The sequence below is a fragment of the Apaloderma vittatum genome, unplaced genomic scaffold (genome assembly GCF_000703405.1).
Source record: "Apaloderma vittatum isolate BGI_N311 unplaced genomic scaffold, ASM70340v1 scaffold6422, whole genome shotgun sequence".
NCBI classification, from domain to species: Eukaryota; Metazoa; Chordata; class Aves; order Trogoniformes; family Trogonidae; genus Apaloderma; species Apaloderma vittatum.
In genome coordinates, this window is record NW_009701793.1 from 57,114 (window position 1) to 74,464 (window position 17,351).

At 40.3% G+C, this 17,351-nt stretch overlaps 1 protein-coding gene across 1 annotated transcript in view; it reads right to left on the reverse strand.

The window, feature by feature from the left end:
- TEC (tec protein tyrosine kinase) overlaps positions 1-12,500 on the reverse strand; it is a 31,308-nt gene extending 18,808 nt beyond the window's left edge. Inside the window, exon 1 of the mRNA XM_009879277.1 lies at positions 12,363-12,500. Within this exon, the coding sequence (XP_009877579.1) occupies positions 12,363-12,500 (138 nt within the window). The remainder of the gene's footprint in view (positions 1-12,362) is intronic.
- Positions 12,501-17,351: the final 4,851 nt, after the last annotated feature.

Sequence of the window (17,351 nt, forward strand, 5' to 3'; positions counted from 1 at the left end):
GGGCCAGAGGGGTTACACCTAGGGGTGCTGAAAGAGTGGGCAGACATGCTCACCAAGCCACTTCCCATTATTTACCTGAAGTCCTGGCTAACTGGGCAGGTCCCAAGGGACTGGAAGGTAGCAAATGTAACACCCATCTACAAGAAAGGCAGAAAGGAGGATCCAAGAAACAATAGACCTGTCAGTCTGACCTCGGTACCAGGGAAGGTCATGGGGCAGACTTGGATAGATTGGATCAACAGACCAATGTTAACGGTATGAGCTTCAACAAGGCCAAGTGCCACGTTCTGCTCTTGGGCCACAACAACCCCATGCAACGCTACAGGCTTGGGGACGTGTGGCTAGAAAATTGTCTGGCAGAACGGAACCTGAGGGTTCTAATCGACAAGCAGCTCAATATGAGCCAGCAGTGTGCCCAGGTGGCCAAGGCCAATGGCATCCTGGCTTGTATTAGAAATATTGTGACCAGCAGGACTAATGAGGTGATTGTCCTCCTATACTCAGCACTGGTGAGGCCACACCTTGACTACTGGCCACACACAGTTTTGGGCACCTCAATATAAGAAAGATATCAAGGTGCTGGTGCGAGTACAGAGAAGGGCAACAAAGCTGATGCAGGGCCTGGAGAATAAATCTTATGAAGAACAACTGAAAGAGCTAGGGCTGTTTAGTTTGAAGAGGAGGAGGCTAAGGGGAGACCTCATCACTCTCTACAACTACCTAAAAGGACTCTGGTCTCTTCTCACAGATAATTAATGATAGAACAAGAGGGAATGTCTTCAAACTGCAACAGGGTAGGTTTAGACTGGATATTAGGAAAAAAAAAATTCACAGAAAGAGTACTTGGACATTGGAAGCCCAGGGAGGTGGAGTCACCATCCCTGGAGGTGTTTAAAGGTCCTTTAGATGTGGTGTTGGGGGATATGGTTTAGGGGTAAGTTTTGTAGAGTAGGGTTAATGGTTAAACTCAATGATCCCAAGGGTCTTTTCCAACCTGAATGATTCTATGATATTATGCAACATGAGACCATAGAAGGCAGAGGGACATTTTGCACAGTTGTTTTTGAGGATGGAAGATGACTAACACAGAAGAAAAAGGTTAGATTCACTGTAGAAATACAGTGGCGTTTCACCTGCACATTTATGCAAGCTGTCTGGACTGAACACAAGCATTCACAGAGGATTTGGAAACATCACGGGCCAGTGAATCCAAGGGACCTATCAAAGCTGGTCCACCCCTTTTCTGAAGATAGATATCTGTCTCCAGAGAGAGGCCTATAGAAGGAAACAGTAATAAAGGTATAAAGCTGCTATATCTCAATAAGGATAACACAAAAATATGTGCTTCAAGGTCACACTAAAGGTTATGTTGTTTTTCTAAAAAAAGTATATCTGCTTGCTGAAAATAACAAAAGGGAGGTGACTATAGAGAAACTACTATAAAAAGCTTCTCAAAATGCAAAATGCCATTTGTACTCCATACTTGCCTGTGCTTTAAAAACATGATTTACAGTTTTAAAAGCCCTACTTGCTTATGAGGATGACCAGTCCAGGCAGCAATTCTTGTTTCCATGCAATGCAAAAAGAACTAGCTATTCCTGTTATTTAACATATAGGATAGGAATACTAGACATACAGTGTCTAGTATGGAACAAATAAACAGTTACAAAATTCCTTTAAAAAATAATCTGAGAATACAGGAAGACGAGAAATATGTAGGTGTTAGATAAGCTAAGAATTAAACAGCTCATCCTCTGTGCACTTGCAATTACTCCTCTGCTGAATATAGTAGCCTTAGAGCTTAAGAACCCCATATTCCCATCATCAGATAAAATGTTTCTTCAGTGTATTTCCTCTTTGCTGATCAAGATATTGTGCTGCTTACGCCCCGGAAGTGGAGTTGAGAGGTTAAACAATAATACTAAGGACATTCATTTGGAAAAAATCTCAGTGAAAACGTGCAAAAGTCATCCCAGCTGTCAAGTAAAAGCTGTATTTTGTCTCACCCATACTGTCTGTCCCTCCCCTCACTGTTCAAACTATTTCTTCCTCCTATGCTTATACCAATGTAGGAAATCCTGAGGTCATCAGCATGTGATCCACGAAACTTGTGTTCTTACACGTATAGAAGGTCTCAGCACTACTGACATCTCCTTTTATGGAGCTGCTCTGCAACTTCACAAAACTTCAGAAAAGCCTGGCCAACCCAACGTCTCCTGTAGAGAACTTCACTGGTAGAGTCACACGTTTATTAAATAGCATTACATTGTTACTCTGATCTAGTCTGATGAGATCCAAGATCTGACCCTTGGAAAGAATTTCAAGGGGAAAAATATACAAATAGAAAGTCTTAAACCCTCTCTTACTAAATAGGAAACTGAGAATCCTTTACCACAGCCCAGCTGCTCAACAGATGCCAACTACCAGCACTAGAGACCAAAAAAACACACAAAAAAATTCGCTGTGGTAGAACTGATGCAACTTCCTAACTACAATGCATTATCTGTAATTTACTCTTCTGCTATTGAGAGGGAGTCAAATCTATACAGTTACAGTTACGATACATTGCTGCAACCACATAAGACAGCAATACAAGTAAGAGTAAAGGACACAGATAAGCCACATATTCACCCATATCACACCCTAAATCGATTCCCTAACACCTTTCAAAATAACCAGTGCTTGGCTTCAGGTTCTTTCTTTTCTGTGAAGTCCTCACAGAGCTCTGAGTCTGGCCATTCCAGTTGTAGTATTTCTGTCTTGTTTTCTCCCCTCTCAGGGCCACTGCTCTGTCCATATGGTGAGTGACAGCTTTCATTTAACCAACCCTCTAACACAAGCTTCATGCTCTCTGAACATGAGACTGACAACTTGAGCTAAGGAGTCCATTAGCATCACAGGAGAGTGACCAGAGACCCAGAACAGGACTACAGAGATCAACTAGCCAAGATACCGGCTGCTTTACCTACTCTTTCCAGGTTCAAATGATGGAGTCCTCAACTAGAGAGCCGAGGGCTTTTTGGTCTTTGAAGATTCCTGTTCACCACCAGTCCATTTCTCTACTTTAAACACTTGCTGCTCCACCAACCCTTTATCATAGTCCAGGGTTTTGGGAAGCTCATCCTGCCCTGAGTCTCACAGGCAGGTCCACATCTTCCTTGAAACTTATTGCCCCAACCCAGATGCAGCACGGCAGCTGATGCCTGATCATCAGATTTGTAAAGATTTGCAGTTTCATTTATTTATCAGAAAATAACATTTGCCTTTTTGATAGCAACAGTGTATCGATGCATATCCAGCTTACAATTTATTAGCCTGCCACCCAGCTCCTGTTGAGGAAAGCCTGACACTTTGCTACTTACTCCCATTCTGTATTTGAACATTTTGGTAACCTGCCTACACTTCTACCTCTTGCATTTATCCACCCTGAATCACAGTCTACAAAATAAATTAAAAAAAAATCTAGAAAGATAATTACCACAGATCCTAATTTTATACCAGACTTTGCTTTTGGTAGATATTATAGAACAGGGAATCATCATTGCAACAGAACCAACTTCTTTTGTAACTTAAGTTTCTTTATTACTTACTTTTTTTGAGTAAGGAGGAGACAAGAACAAAGAGAGGAAGAATGGAACTTCATGGTTCCCAGTGCCAATATCTACTGCTTTCCAGCAGACTTTCTATCCAGACCATCTCTGTGAGATTTTCCTTCTCAGATTCTCTCAGCTTTACATGCAGCTGTATTTCAGAAAACTAATTCCTACTGTTTGACCTAGCTAAAAGAAAACTGATTCCTTATTATATCTGCTCTGAGCAGTGACTAGCTACCAACCCAGATCAATCCTCCTCTTCCCCAGGCTACCATTAAAAAAAGGCAACTAACTTGCACTAAAACTTTTCCTGGTTGCTGTAACATCTTGTCAAAGCTCTGCACCATGTTTCTACTCACTTGCTGGTATGTTTTATGCTTTCATAAGCAACACCTCAAATAGACTGGGGTTTTGCTCTGTGAGTTCACTGCTGCTGAGGGGAGTAGCAGCTACCACAAAATAATGAAATGAATATAAATTTAACACAGATCATATAATTTTTACATCTGTGTATTTACTTGAGACAAGACTCAGCTTTCTACATTGCTCTGTCTCACAATCTCATTACTCCAGATGAGCAAAGAGATCTGTATATAAGAATAACAATGCAATTTTTACTATAGGAATAACATCGCAGGTATTGTTATATCAACAAAGATGTATAGAAGTTTGCTCGACAAACTATAACCTGAAGAGAATCCACTGGTCAGTCATCTACACGTTATCAAATCACTTGTTAATTCTCTGTCTTGATTTCTGTGTAACCAGGTGGAAAGAAAACAAGTTAAAATTAACTATTTTCCTAATGCTGCTAATCTGTAGAAGCAATGACTGTAGTCATTACAGAAGTATTATACGATTAGAAAAGGCGGCTACTCCTATTCTGACTTAGGACTTAAACATAGGTCTTGTGAAGAAGTTTGAAAAGCCTTCTATTCCATGATGTACTTTTACTCTTTAGTTTTTAAGAGATACAAACACAATATTCTCTATCCAGATGAATGTGACAGGCATTGTTCTAGGTGGAATAACTTGTAAATATATCATTGTACTTGCTCAGCAATATAATTTATACTGAAATTCGCTGTTATAAGTTAATCATTACATCTTTATTTACATATATATACATAAGAGCATGTGTATCTGTGCATGTTTTAAACAATCCACCTATTCTGACTGCACTTTAAAAATTTTGATTCATTATTTTTCTGTCAATGCTGGAAAAAAAACGTTTTTAATTGCATCAAACATTGCTAAACAGTAAGAGCTGAACTGATCTAAAGTCACAACCTCTCTTAGAGTTGTAAACGCATATCCCCAGTAAGTTCAGCTAAGGGCTGGAAGATATTTATCTTATGTTAGAAAATAAGAGTAATCAGTGAAGTAAATCAGAATTGTGTTTACATTTATACAAAGAATTAAATCGCCTGTGTAATGAACTAAGGAAACCATATAAATCAGGGTAATTAAATTAGAACTAATAAAAGGATAAGCAGTAGGGGAATAAGCAATAGTAGAAGAACCATATTAATTTTCTGTTTAGAAAAAGTTAGAAAATTATCTAGCATAGCTTTTTGGAACTATCTATTGCTGTTATGCTCCAAAGGAAGTGTTTGCACAAGATTAGTGTTGCAATGAAGCTACAGCATTTTACCCTGAAACCTGCAGCTTTAGAGTGGGCCTCAGAGCTTTTAAAGTTATTTTTCCTTCCTTAAAATATCACTACGGTAATTTCAGTAGCTTCTGTCTCCACTCTATTCAAATTACAAGAAACAGATATAATTCTTGCAAAAGAACCTTTTATCCTCACGAAGAGACTTTCAAAATCAGCAACGCTCAAGAATGTCCAAGGATTTTTTTCATGTAAATCCTGATGTGTTTTTTATCACTTGTAACAGTTGTTCTGTTTATGCAAGGCAGTTGTCACACAAGTCTTATCCTGAAAGCAAATACCTCTACTGACAGCGAAGAGCACTCTGCACCATCCAATACCAGCTTCTCAGCTGCCTTCTACTTGAGTCCAAAGAAGCAACCATCTAAATAAGGTTCTTAAGCACCTTCCTTCTGTGCGTATTTTTTACCTTCTCTGTGGAGGCAAATGGCTTCTGCATACTAATAAATAGATTAAGCCCTGTGCCTACCCCCAAATCCTCTGTGCAGCCCCTCCACAGCTAACAGGGTGTTACAGCACAGGCTCTCCCCATTTTGTCCTCCCTTTAACACTACTGACCCCCATTCACTCAAACACACGCAGGGTAACCATGAGGAGCAGTATTTAGCCTGTACCTCTGAAAACACAAAATCTAATGTAAACCTTTAATTGCTGTAAACTGTAACCCATATAGTGGACATGAGCAAATAATAAGGATGCAGAAGCTTAAGGCAGTTCCATGTTCATGAGCTCATATTCATCAGCTTCATTCTCAAGGTCAGTGTGAGTCGCTGTGGGCTAGAAAGGTCAATGTGAACATGCTGCACTGTGCGGGGGAGGAGAGCAACCAAACCACACATGTCAGCACACTTTCAAACTAAAGGGCGTCACTGCTAAGAGTGCTCAAGAGAGAAGAAATACTCAATGGTGAAAGGGAACACTCCACAGCTCCAACAGATACGAGGATACTAACAGTCTGCACCTTGATAACAATATATCAAATGATTACCAGACCTGTGCCAGCTCTATGGGGGCATCGCACTCATGGGAAACATCAGCGTGAAATATGTTCAAACCAACAAACCAGCAGGACATCTCACTTGCGCAAATCATCTCCTTTCAACTACTCCAGCAGTTGAAATACTTCAACACCTACATTTATTTATCTTTCATCTCAAAGAATTTCCCTTCCCTGAAATGTCACTTAGAGCAAAACACCTCTAGCGTGATGGCACTTCTAGTTCAACAGAGCTGCTCTGTCAGCAAGAGCTGACTAAAACTTGTGTGAAGTATATGTTAACTGTTGTCACAACTATTCCAAAACACAACACTCAGTCTGCTACAGTCAAGGCCATCAGTCTGCCCGAACATCATCTCACAGTTCAGAGACATTTTCTGACCATTCATTGAGAAAGCATTCACAACAGCAAAACCTATTGCCACACGAGGAGAAAGAATAAGCCAAGAGTACTTGGTGGACCACTCTGGTGGACACAGTATCTTGGATGCAATTTCTGCTTGGCCTGTCCTACCGGCTAACTCAAGGGGAATAAAAGATGCTGTTCTTTGCAACAGCTAAGCCACACTGCAAAGGAGTGTGTGGAACACTTGCACCATGGGATACCAGCCACCAGGCATACTGGTAAAGCTTTAGACTGAGCATTCCTTTCCATTACAACTGTTCAGCAGATGTTTGCTGAACTATTTTCAATTTCAGTGAAAGGTGGACTCCTAGATAAACACTAAGGTTCGATTTTCCAGAGTCAGCTGAAAATGTGAACCTACCACACCTTTGAAAATTTCACGTTGAGTATGTAAGATATGAGGTCACTTTTGACAAAAAATGGCCAAACGTACCTAAGGCCATGCATATGTGGAGTTATTTCCACAAACACCTCCATGGATTTCACATGTGCACTCCCTTCAGGACAAAATTAGCAATCTGGAAAAAGCTGTAGTATAACTTTAGCTAATTTCTTTTCTGGTCAAAAATACAAAAATAACACACCAAAATATTCCAGTGGGTGAGAGTAGTATGTGTTTTTGTTTGGGTTTTGTTTTGTTTTTAAATTATTGCATTAAATATTTGATTTTTCAGACAAACAGGTTTACTTCAAAATTACTTAACTTTGCTTATTTATGTTCTACAGATTAGTATTTATTTCTTAGAAGAAAGGAAAAGGAACAGAAGGATAGCTGAAGTAGTATCCTGAGCTTTCAAACCACATGAAACTAGAAAGATATTTTCTAACAGAATATTTCACTCTAATGTTTTCTCATTAGAACACTACATGTCTTTGGTATACAATCAGATTTCCTGGACACTGCAATCAATGGCTCCACTTGATGTCAGTAAGCACAGTTCAGGAGTCCTCAAGAGCAAAGGCCAGTTTGTGTAAAAATGCCTACTACCTCCCACTTCCAAACCACCATAAATCTGTTTAAAGCTGGCTTGGTAAGTCTACAATGAACATGTGAGAACATTGCATCTCACCTTAGTATATTTAGTTTTATAGTACATGTCCATACTCAAATAGGAAGATATTTTACTTCCTCTCTGGTTTTATACATTTATTATCAGTACTCTGTACTTAGAGGCTAATCCAGTTATTTCTTACTATGATGAATTTTTGTCTTCATTACAAATGGAAACCTTCACATTCCCATCTCTTCAGTCACTTCTGCAACATTGAGTAAAGAGACAGAAAATACTCTTCCCAATAATAACAGCTGGTAAAACTGTTACAAGGATTCATGAAACTTAAAACATGAACTCAGCCTTTTATATGCCTGTAATTATTGTTCATCCAATATTACACAATAGTGCAATAATGACATTTATCCAACATATGCACGTCCTTATGCACAGAATTTATGCCAAAAAAAGCACACTGAAACCAGAAGTCACCTCCAGCTTAAACAGAATATTTCTCTTTTTGGACAAGATTTAAAATTCATTTCCAAGATGCTTATGGCAGCCCAGTTCCTGATGTATCTTTATTTTTAAGCTTTTTAATATCTGTCTTTTTAACCAGCCTTAGGGTGACATATCTCACATTTATTTATTTATTTATTTATTTACAAAATAGCAACATTCCCAGAAGAAGATAAGCCATAAAAAGCAAAGTCCGATTGGCTTCCTACAGAAAATAACTTTCCCATGACACTACTCATAACTGTAGAGCTTTGCAAAGGTCACCTAAACCAGGACTCTCGTTCCTCAGGTTTTTGTGCTTTGAAACCACTCTTGAAATTCACCCTCTTCACTGATTCTGTAGTTGTGCTTCATCACTAGTTCACACACCTCCTCCAAGACCTTCAGTCCAGCAATACTTGTAAGCGCGGAAGCTACATTTCTCCTTCTCATGGCAGCACTGCAGCTCCAGCTTCACTGCAGGCACTTTGTGCTATGACAGCGTGCCTGCCTCAGCTGCTTGAAAGCACGTATAAAAAGATTTCAACAAGTGATGAGCAAGTCTAAACAAGATTTTTACCCTGTTGCTAGTAACCCTGTTTATGAGGTAGTTGTTTATTGCTCCATATAGGTATATGGCGCTTTGTCATAGAATCAGACAATCGTTTATGCTGGAAAAGACCTTTAAGATCGCTGAGTTCAACCGTCAACCTAGTCAAGACACAGCACAGAGAAACATAGAGAAGAGCGTTTCTACAATGTGCCATTTCTGCTTAAAGAGCAAGTGATTCCCCCCCCATAGGCTGCACAGAACAGGGTCAATGAAATCTCTCAGCAGCATTCACAAGAAAAACATTTGCTGCGGTTGACTGCTTTCTGTGGTCATAAATGTTCCACTTCTGTTACCAGACACAGCAAGCATCTAATTCTGTCACCTTATTTACAATCCCAACTTGCCCACACTTACTAATCGGGTTAACGAGATTTAATTTAATCTTGCTTTTAAAAACAAGTGGTATGACTATTCATGTGACCACGAATCCTCAGTTCTTCTTGAATTCTTGCTGCTGTATTCCCATAGAGCTTTAAAAAAACAAGGAAAAACTTCACTTTGGCCAAAGACCACACTGGGAATCATATACTTGCCTAGAGAAGTAGAAATCAGCCAGCCTTGGCAGAATATTACCACTGAGTTGTGTGATTAAAATAAGGGTGTGGGATCCTCCTGGTTTAGGATTTTTACACTTATCTCACCAATCTGAACACTGACTATTGCCAAGAATGAAATGAGGTCAGTTTATACCTATCCTTTCATATCTTTAAATTCAATCAGCATACACAGTAGTCACAATTCTTTCAGTAATAAAAAAAAATAGCAGGAGGAACAGTGAAAACTAAAAGGGTTTGAGGCTGGAAAGCTCTGTGTTACAGCTGAGCCAGTCTAGCAACTTGCTGCTGTCAACAGTTGGAGCACCGTGTTATCCTCCACCACCTGGGACTGTCTCCGGCACTTGTTAGATCCTGCACCAAGCTAACGCACCTTGCCAACCCAGCAGAACACTAATCCTGCAAAAATAAACCCAATTATCTTTCTGCTGATCAGCAAGTTTTTTTCAGAGCAATATGGATTCCAAGAAATACCAGGACCAATTGAAGCAGATGGGGGAGGCCTGCAAGGCTAGGACAGGAATGAGACGAACCTGCCTGCTTCAGCAGCAAACTGCTGGGCTAATGTAGGTATAACATATATTTTCACCCCAACTGTCCTTGTCTTAGGCTGGAACATTTTAGGTTACTGCCTCCACAGCTGAGGGCACTATGTGCAGCCCAGCTCGATCTCACTGCAAACAAAACTGACAGTTTAAACTCCCTGTCACACAGATCCACCAGTCAGTCTCCTGGAAAGGTATTTTAGCCTGAGGATATTCATGTGCAGGTGAAAGGTACAGCTGAAGGGAAAAGCTGGAAGGGGTAACTCCTGAAAGGGTGATAATTAGACCTGCAAAACCTGTTAGTTACATTTCTGTTTGTGAATGTAAGCTGACACAGGATAAGCATGCAAGACATGTTTCGGGGGGTTACTTAACCACCACCTATTTATTATCTGGAGGCAGAAGCAGAAAATTTTTTTAAAAAAAGGGATTCCAAACTAAGCACATATTTTAACTCCACAGTCAGTAAAAATACACAAATTCCTATTCCAAAGTAGACTGAAAACTGGTTGAACAGCCAGACCCAGAGGGTGGTGTTCAGCAGCACGAAGTCTAGTTAGAGGCCAGTAACAAGAGCTGTACCCCAGGGGTCAATACTGAGTCCAGTCCCATTCAACACCTTCATTAACACAATCCGGATAAGGGAGCAGAGTGTGCCCCCAGCAAATTTGCTGGTGATACCAAACGGGGAGGAGTGGCTGATACACCTGAAGGGACATGATAGGAACCTCATGAACTTCAGCAAGGAGAGGTGCCAAGTCCTGCACCTGGGAATGAACAACCTTCCGCACTAGTATATGCTGGGGCTCACCCAGCTGGCAAGCAGCTTGGCAGGAAAGGGACTGGGGTTCTTGGTGGACACCAAATGGAAGACGAACTAGCAACATGCGCTTGCCATAGAGAAGGCAAATGGTATCCTGGGCTGCATTAGACAAAGTATTGCCTCTAGAAGGTGATCTTTCCCCTCTGCTAACCACCGGCTAGGCCACACCCGGAGTCCTCTGTCCTGGGCTCCTTGGAACATAGCACACATCGAGTTACTGGAGTGAGAGTCCAGCAAAAGGCTACAAAGATGAAGGGACTGGAGCATCTCTCCTATAAGGAAAGGCCAAGAGATCTGGGACTGTTCAGCCTAGAGGAGAGAAGGCTCAGAGTCTTAAGGGAGGGCGCAAAGAAGATGGAGCCAGGGTCTTTTCAGTGGTGCCCAGTCACAGGACCAGAGGCAGCGAGCACAAACTGAAAACCCAAGACCCTCCATCTGAACATCAGAAAACAATACTTTGGTTTTTTCTTACTATGAGGATCACTGTGCACTGGCACAGGTTGCCCAGCAAGTTTGTGGAGTCTTTATCCATGAAGATATTCAGAAGATATTCAAGAGCCATCTGGGCAGAGGCCTTGGGCCAGATGGCCTCCAAAGGTCCTTTCCAACCTCAGCTAGTCTGTGATCTTGTTCTTAATACTTGGCCATGCCCAAGCTATAGTCAGAGAACAGCAGCTACAGCAGACTTCTGTGGTCCTGGAGCATAGAAAATGAACTCAATTCTGCTGCAAGCACAAGATCTGGCAAGGAATCATGCTTAGCAAGCCTTTACTTTCCTGCACCCTCTTCTTTCACTAGAGGTAGGACAGCCAGCACAAGAGGTTACAGTTTTATTTGCTGAATGGCTTTCCAGGGTGCAGAGCATGCTCCACTAGCTACTGCAACCATTTTAATCCCCTTCAAGGCTATGACAAATCTGGAAACCAGCCTCATTTAAGTGGAAAATCTCACCCCAGCACAGAAGGTATGACAGGGCACTCTAGGGACAGGTGATCTTGATAAAACCGAGTCTGGATCTCATTTGTAAAAATGCTGATCTGAGGATTTGCTTAGTTTACCCAATTGACTTATGTGGTAGCTGAATTTGCACAGAAAGCAGTCAGAGGGATGAGCTGCTCATGCTGTCATATACATAAACTGCTTCTGGCTTCCTTGCCATCACTAGGCTACATGTTCCATGCTAATGGATCTCTTCTCTAGTGAACTTGGTCTGGAATGCACTGCTTCTGTCAAATGCTCCTTCTCCTGTTTGAATTCATTTAATTCCTAGATGTGAATGTAGTAACTTCACACTAAACATGACCACAAGCAACTATGATTGTAAGTTTTTCAGCCTAGTCCCCGCTTTGTGGTAACAGTGATCTTTCATCTCTCTGTAGAAAGAAATCAGTTATGATGACCAGTTATAAAAGCTGTTTTATCTTATTTCTGACATCCTGGCTATGTACTACTGCTCTGATTAAGAACTAGTTCACATTGATTATCAGGCAAATTATCTACACCTCTGTCAATCTGCATTATAAATAAGAGAAAAGATAAATAGGAGCTTGTATTCACTGACACTGATGGCCATTGCCCCCATTCACTCCTGACAGTATGATATATGGCTAAAAAAAAAAGCCAATGGTATACAAAAGCAAAACAGGAACAAAGGCACTCTGTCTCCTACCTCTGCTCGACCTTCATAATATGTTAGCATAGACTTTGTAAGTACAAAAAGCCTCTCTTTGTAGTTTAAGGGAGAAGTCCTCTTCTTCTGCTGTGATCTTTTAATCAAAATCTCCTGCAGTATAGTAGTCGTATTCATTTCAGCCACTTGCCAGCTCTGTTTCTAGCCATTGAACATCAGCTCCTGTGAAGACGAGAGTAATAAATCAGTACGAGGTCTTTGTGGAGTCATGGAGTTGGAGATTTCTGTAGTAAAAAGAGCTTCTACTTATAAATGAAACTACCTGAATGTACAGAAAGCTGGAGTTCACTGCAGGCATGTGAAAGCTTACAAAAGTTAATTATTACACAAGAAAGTTCAGGCTTTGCTCAGCTGTGGGTTGCACTGGCATGTTCCCAGGAACCCAAAAGCTGTACCTGACTGCGATGAAAAAAGGAACACCGCAGCCTATGTCACGGAAAATATGGGTAAGAAGTCCAGGCAAAGAACTCCAACAGTTTCACCACCAAGGCCTAATGTGTGTCAAAGTTTTAATTGCTAAGGTCTGTACATATATAAAAGCTATGTGCAAAAAAAGTTCAGCATATAGAAATGAACATGGATCAGTAACAGTCATTTTGAAACTTCATGCCAATTATATCAATTAAGTTTTTCAGACACAAATAATCATTTAGAAGATGTCAACTTAAGAACAGAGAGTCAAAGCTTATTTTTCAGAAAGTGCAAAGTATATGCCATCCATCTTCTATTCAGAAAGACTTCATGCTGACCATCAACAATCTAAGTAATTTACTTCTGGCAGTTCTGGTCACTCAGCAATGTCAAACTACTTTTAAAAGTTTTACACTACGATTGATACCTATAGGACAGACTTAGGAGCACATAAAAATGAACACACCCACAATTACTTGATTTGCAATTCTAGCTCCAGCATCATGCCAGAGACATTGCCAGGCAACCTCTCTGTTCTTTGCAATGATGCCAGCTTCAAAACAGCTGACCTCCTCCCTCATCTCCTCGCTGCGCCCCGACGTGCCACTCTGCCTTGCGTGGGTGCCAGCGTTCCTCCCGCCGGGCTGGGAAAGCAACCCAGCCAGACATTTCGTCATGCACAGACTTAACACATGAGGTGGCACAGAGGCAGGAGCGAAAGGTGTGGGAGAGGTTGTAGAGAAGTTGTTCCAGAAGACTTTCTACCCCTACCCTCAGCACCTCTCTGCTAGATCTTCCCTCTGCACCACCCAGTCCCAGCCCCAAGCCGTGCTCTACAGCCCGGGCACACTGTGGGCACAGACCCCGGGCTGGAGCAGCACAGCTGTGGGCTGGAGCCATGGCTTGAAGAAAGAATGGCAACATCTGCTGAAGCACTCGTGACTACAGATACCTTCCTGGGTGTGTGTATGTGTGGAGGGAGTGGCGGGACAGCCCAAACCCAAGCCCTAGGTAAGCACTGCAGGTCTCTGAACCAGTGGGAAGTCTTCTCCCAACCAACAAAACAAAAACAAAAACTTTTTTAATTTATGCACCTATTTACTATTTAGAGGATTCCAAAAGTCACTAAGGAAATATATGTACATTTTTCTCTGCAGGCAACGTAACCTCATCACGCACATTTCACAGCAGCTTGGAAAGCAGCAACCCTCCTTACCACATTACTTTACAAAAGTGAAGTTTAAATAAAATTAAATGTAAACGAATTCACTTTAGTGCCTCTCCTTTTGCTTTGTGCCCCAACATGTCACTATTTGTTATGACCATACAGAAGATAACATCCTTTGCCTTCCAAACTAGTCCTGGTGCTGTATTTCACTCCATTTGCCAATTAAGCTCTTGTATTCTACACGCCTGCCATTTCACACAGCTGGATGCAGTTGTTTGCTGCTTTAAATATTCTCCTCTTTTCAAGGTATATCTCTGGATATGCTAAATAATTAGCCTGTGGTTTACATGGAACTATAAAATAAGACCAAGTTAGGCTATATAAGTAAAGGACTAATAGGACTGGAAATGCTGATTATCATAAAAAAATCGGGTTTGTTTTTCTCCTTCCTCTGATGCATGTACATGCATATATTTTGTTGGTCATCTGTCACGCTGCATTCCTGGGAGGAAGATAGATCTTTCTCAATTAGTAATTGTCTTCAGTGCATTCTTTAGTTACAAAAGACACCCAATTCTGGTTTATTGCCCTTTTAAAAAATAAATTGGCAATCTTAAAGGTAATGGCAGCAGGAAGGATAATACCATGAACTAAAATCAAATTTTTTTCAGAGCATTAAAAGTCAGTATTAACTTTCAGACCAGCTTAATTCACACAAAACTGTAAGAGTTCCCATTCTAGTCTCTCCCACTCAAAAGAATCCTTCTGTTCTCTATAGTACAAATACTCTGTTAGCACTTAAAAACATAATTATTATCCATTTTGGAAACTGTGATCTCAGAGATCTCCAGAGTTCTACACTAGAGAACACAAGAATGATTAAAAATTAACTATATTTTCAAAACTCAATACTGATAATACTAAAGTATTTAATTTCCCTATCAGCCCTCTATGGTCACATTAACATTAAACAAGAAACAAACAAACAAAAAAAAACCCCAACAAACTTTGACAAAATCAGCATTAAAAATCGGAAACATCAATAATGTAACTGGTTAACGTCTGCACCTGGTTGCTACACAGAATTACTGCTGCTATGGGCATCTTTGCAGACTAGAACCAGTTTACCAGGTTTGAAGATCGGCTTTTGAATCTGCATATGGTCACAGAAACCTGTTTTGTTTGCCTTTTTTTCCAAGTCAATGTCTCTAGCCATGTCTCTGTTTCCATAAATGAGGTTCACCTACTAATCTGAAAGTTCCTTTCCAAAAATGCACTATTTCATGGAGAAGCACCTGCAACATCCACCCTTACCTCTTATCAAACCCATCAATCACTTGCTTCAGTACAGTTTTAGAATTTTTCTACATTTTTCCCTTCAAATATTCCATTGTTCCCAGATCACACCTCAGGACCTGAAGCTGCATGACACATTGTTATTTTGTTCCCAATATCTGTGGGAGTTTTGCGCTGCCACCCATCTAAACTTTTCACAGTATCTCCTGCCAAGGACTTGCCCTCTTCCCTGCCAGACTTAGTTATATGATAACAAATATGATCTAATTTGCAGAGATGCCAAGTACCCAGAATTATGGCTGAAATCTGAAAGATTTACAGGAGTTCCAGCTTTTTTAGGGTGCTAAAACATTCTCAACTTTAAGTATCAGAAGGTCTGCATCAACTTGCACTGATCTATCTCCATATAATACATGTATTCACCCATATGGCCATGAAGTCACCACACACCTCCTTCAAAGCAATTTAAAACAACTGTTAAGATAAATCTGCTGAGTCAAAATCAGTCAAGATGTACAAAGTAGTAAGTTTTTACTTGCAGACAGAGCTTCTTATGCATGCTATCTTTCCCAGTTTTCACTGGAGAAGACTGAGGCACTGAGTGATGAGGTAACCTCAACAGTTGCAACACTACCTGTGTATTTCCCAGTTCCCACTCCCAGCTCCTGGATTGCATTTGTTTATTGAAACAATTAGTCACCATAAACCAGTCAGTAAGAACATGTAACATTCAAACAGTTGAATTAATGGATGGAAGTTCAGTGGAAATTCTAGTTACATTAAAAAAAAAGTACGCAGGTGGTGCCTTGTAATTCTGACTCAAATCTCTAACTCCTCTAGATTTTTTTTTTAATTATTATTTCAGATTAATTTGCTGATCAAGTTTGTAACATGTCCCTGCACACAGCTGCAGCAGGGTAAGCGAACAAGCAGCAGCACACTGCAGTTGTGGGTAGAGAGAAGAAAGTGCAGAAGAAAGAAGAAAAGGAGAACTCCTTACCGTGGGTTTTCTGCTGAAGCTGCTGTTGCTTTATCATGAAACTAAAACTGTGTTACATGTGAATAGTTAGTTACATGAATAGCCAAGCACAGGCTTATTTGAATAATTACTAGTCAGTGTAAGCAAGGATTGCAAAATCTGCTCTTGTGCTTCATAGGGTAGAAATGTCTTTTTCAACCTCCAAGGTTGCAGATTCAAACTGCAGAAAAATAAGACAACTGAATAAAAGACAACTGCTATTGATCCCTGTTCAAATGGTAAAGTTCACAGAAATAAAAATACTGAAAAATATACTTTAGCATAATTTGCCATCACTTAAAAATCAGAATTGGGGAAAAAAAATACTGTAATGATATCTGAAATGTATCACATGTCAGAAAAAGGAGAAGTAAAAAATACTTGGATTTGCTTTTTTCCTCCTTTTTCTTTTTTTTTTTTAAACAGCAGACTCAGAAACCACTTTTACCATATGCAAGCTTTGCTTTTTAACTGAAATACAATTTTGGAGGGCTACTTTCAAGTAGATTTCAAAATCATACCCAAAGTTCTGCAAAATCCTAGTCTCTTCTTGAAAGTCAGCCAAAGAATGACTGTCTAATTTTATATATAATCAGATCCTTTGAAAAAAATATTCTTATTTGCCTGCACTAAGTTTAGGTTAAAAAGTAAACAGGCTAAGGGAAAACTCAGTAACAAATCTTTGACTGGAGATTCTGAGATAACCACATGACTCTGCAAAATATCTGTTGTTCAATGGACAGCTACTCACGTACACATACAGGAGCAGAACTTCATTGCAATTAGCACAGGTTTTCCAGAATTCCTTGGATACAGGCTCTATGTTTTAGAAAATAAAAACACTTGTTTCTTTTTAGCATTATAACCTATGTAGCGGGAGTAAGAAGAGAACAACGATGTGTATGTCATAGAATCATAGAATGGCCTAGGCTGGAAGGGACCTTAGAGATCATTTAATCCAACCTCCCTGTCATGGGCAAGTACGCCTCTCAACTAGATCAGGCTACACACAGGGACCGAGCAGGGATTGAACCTGCGACCTCGAACCAGTCAAAAATCTATTCTCTACCCCTTC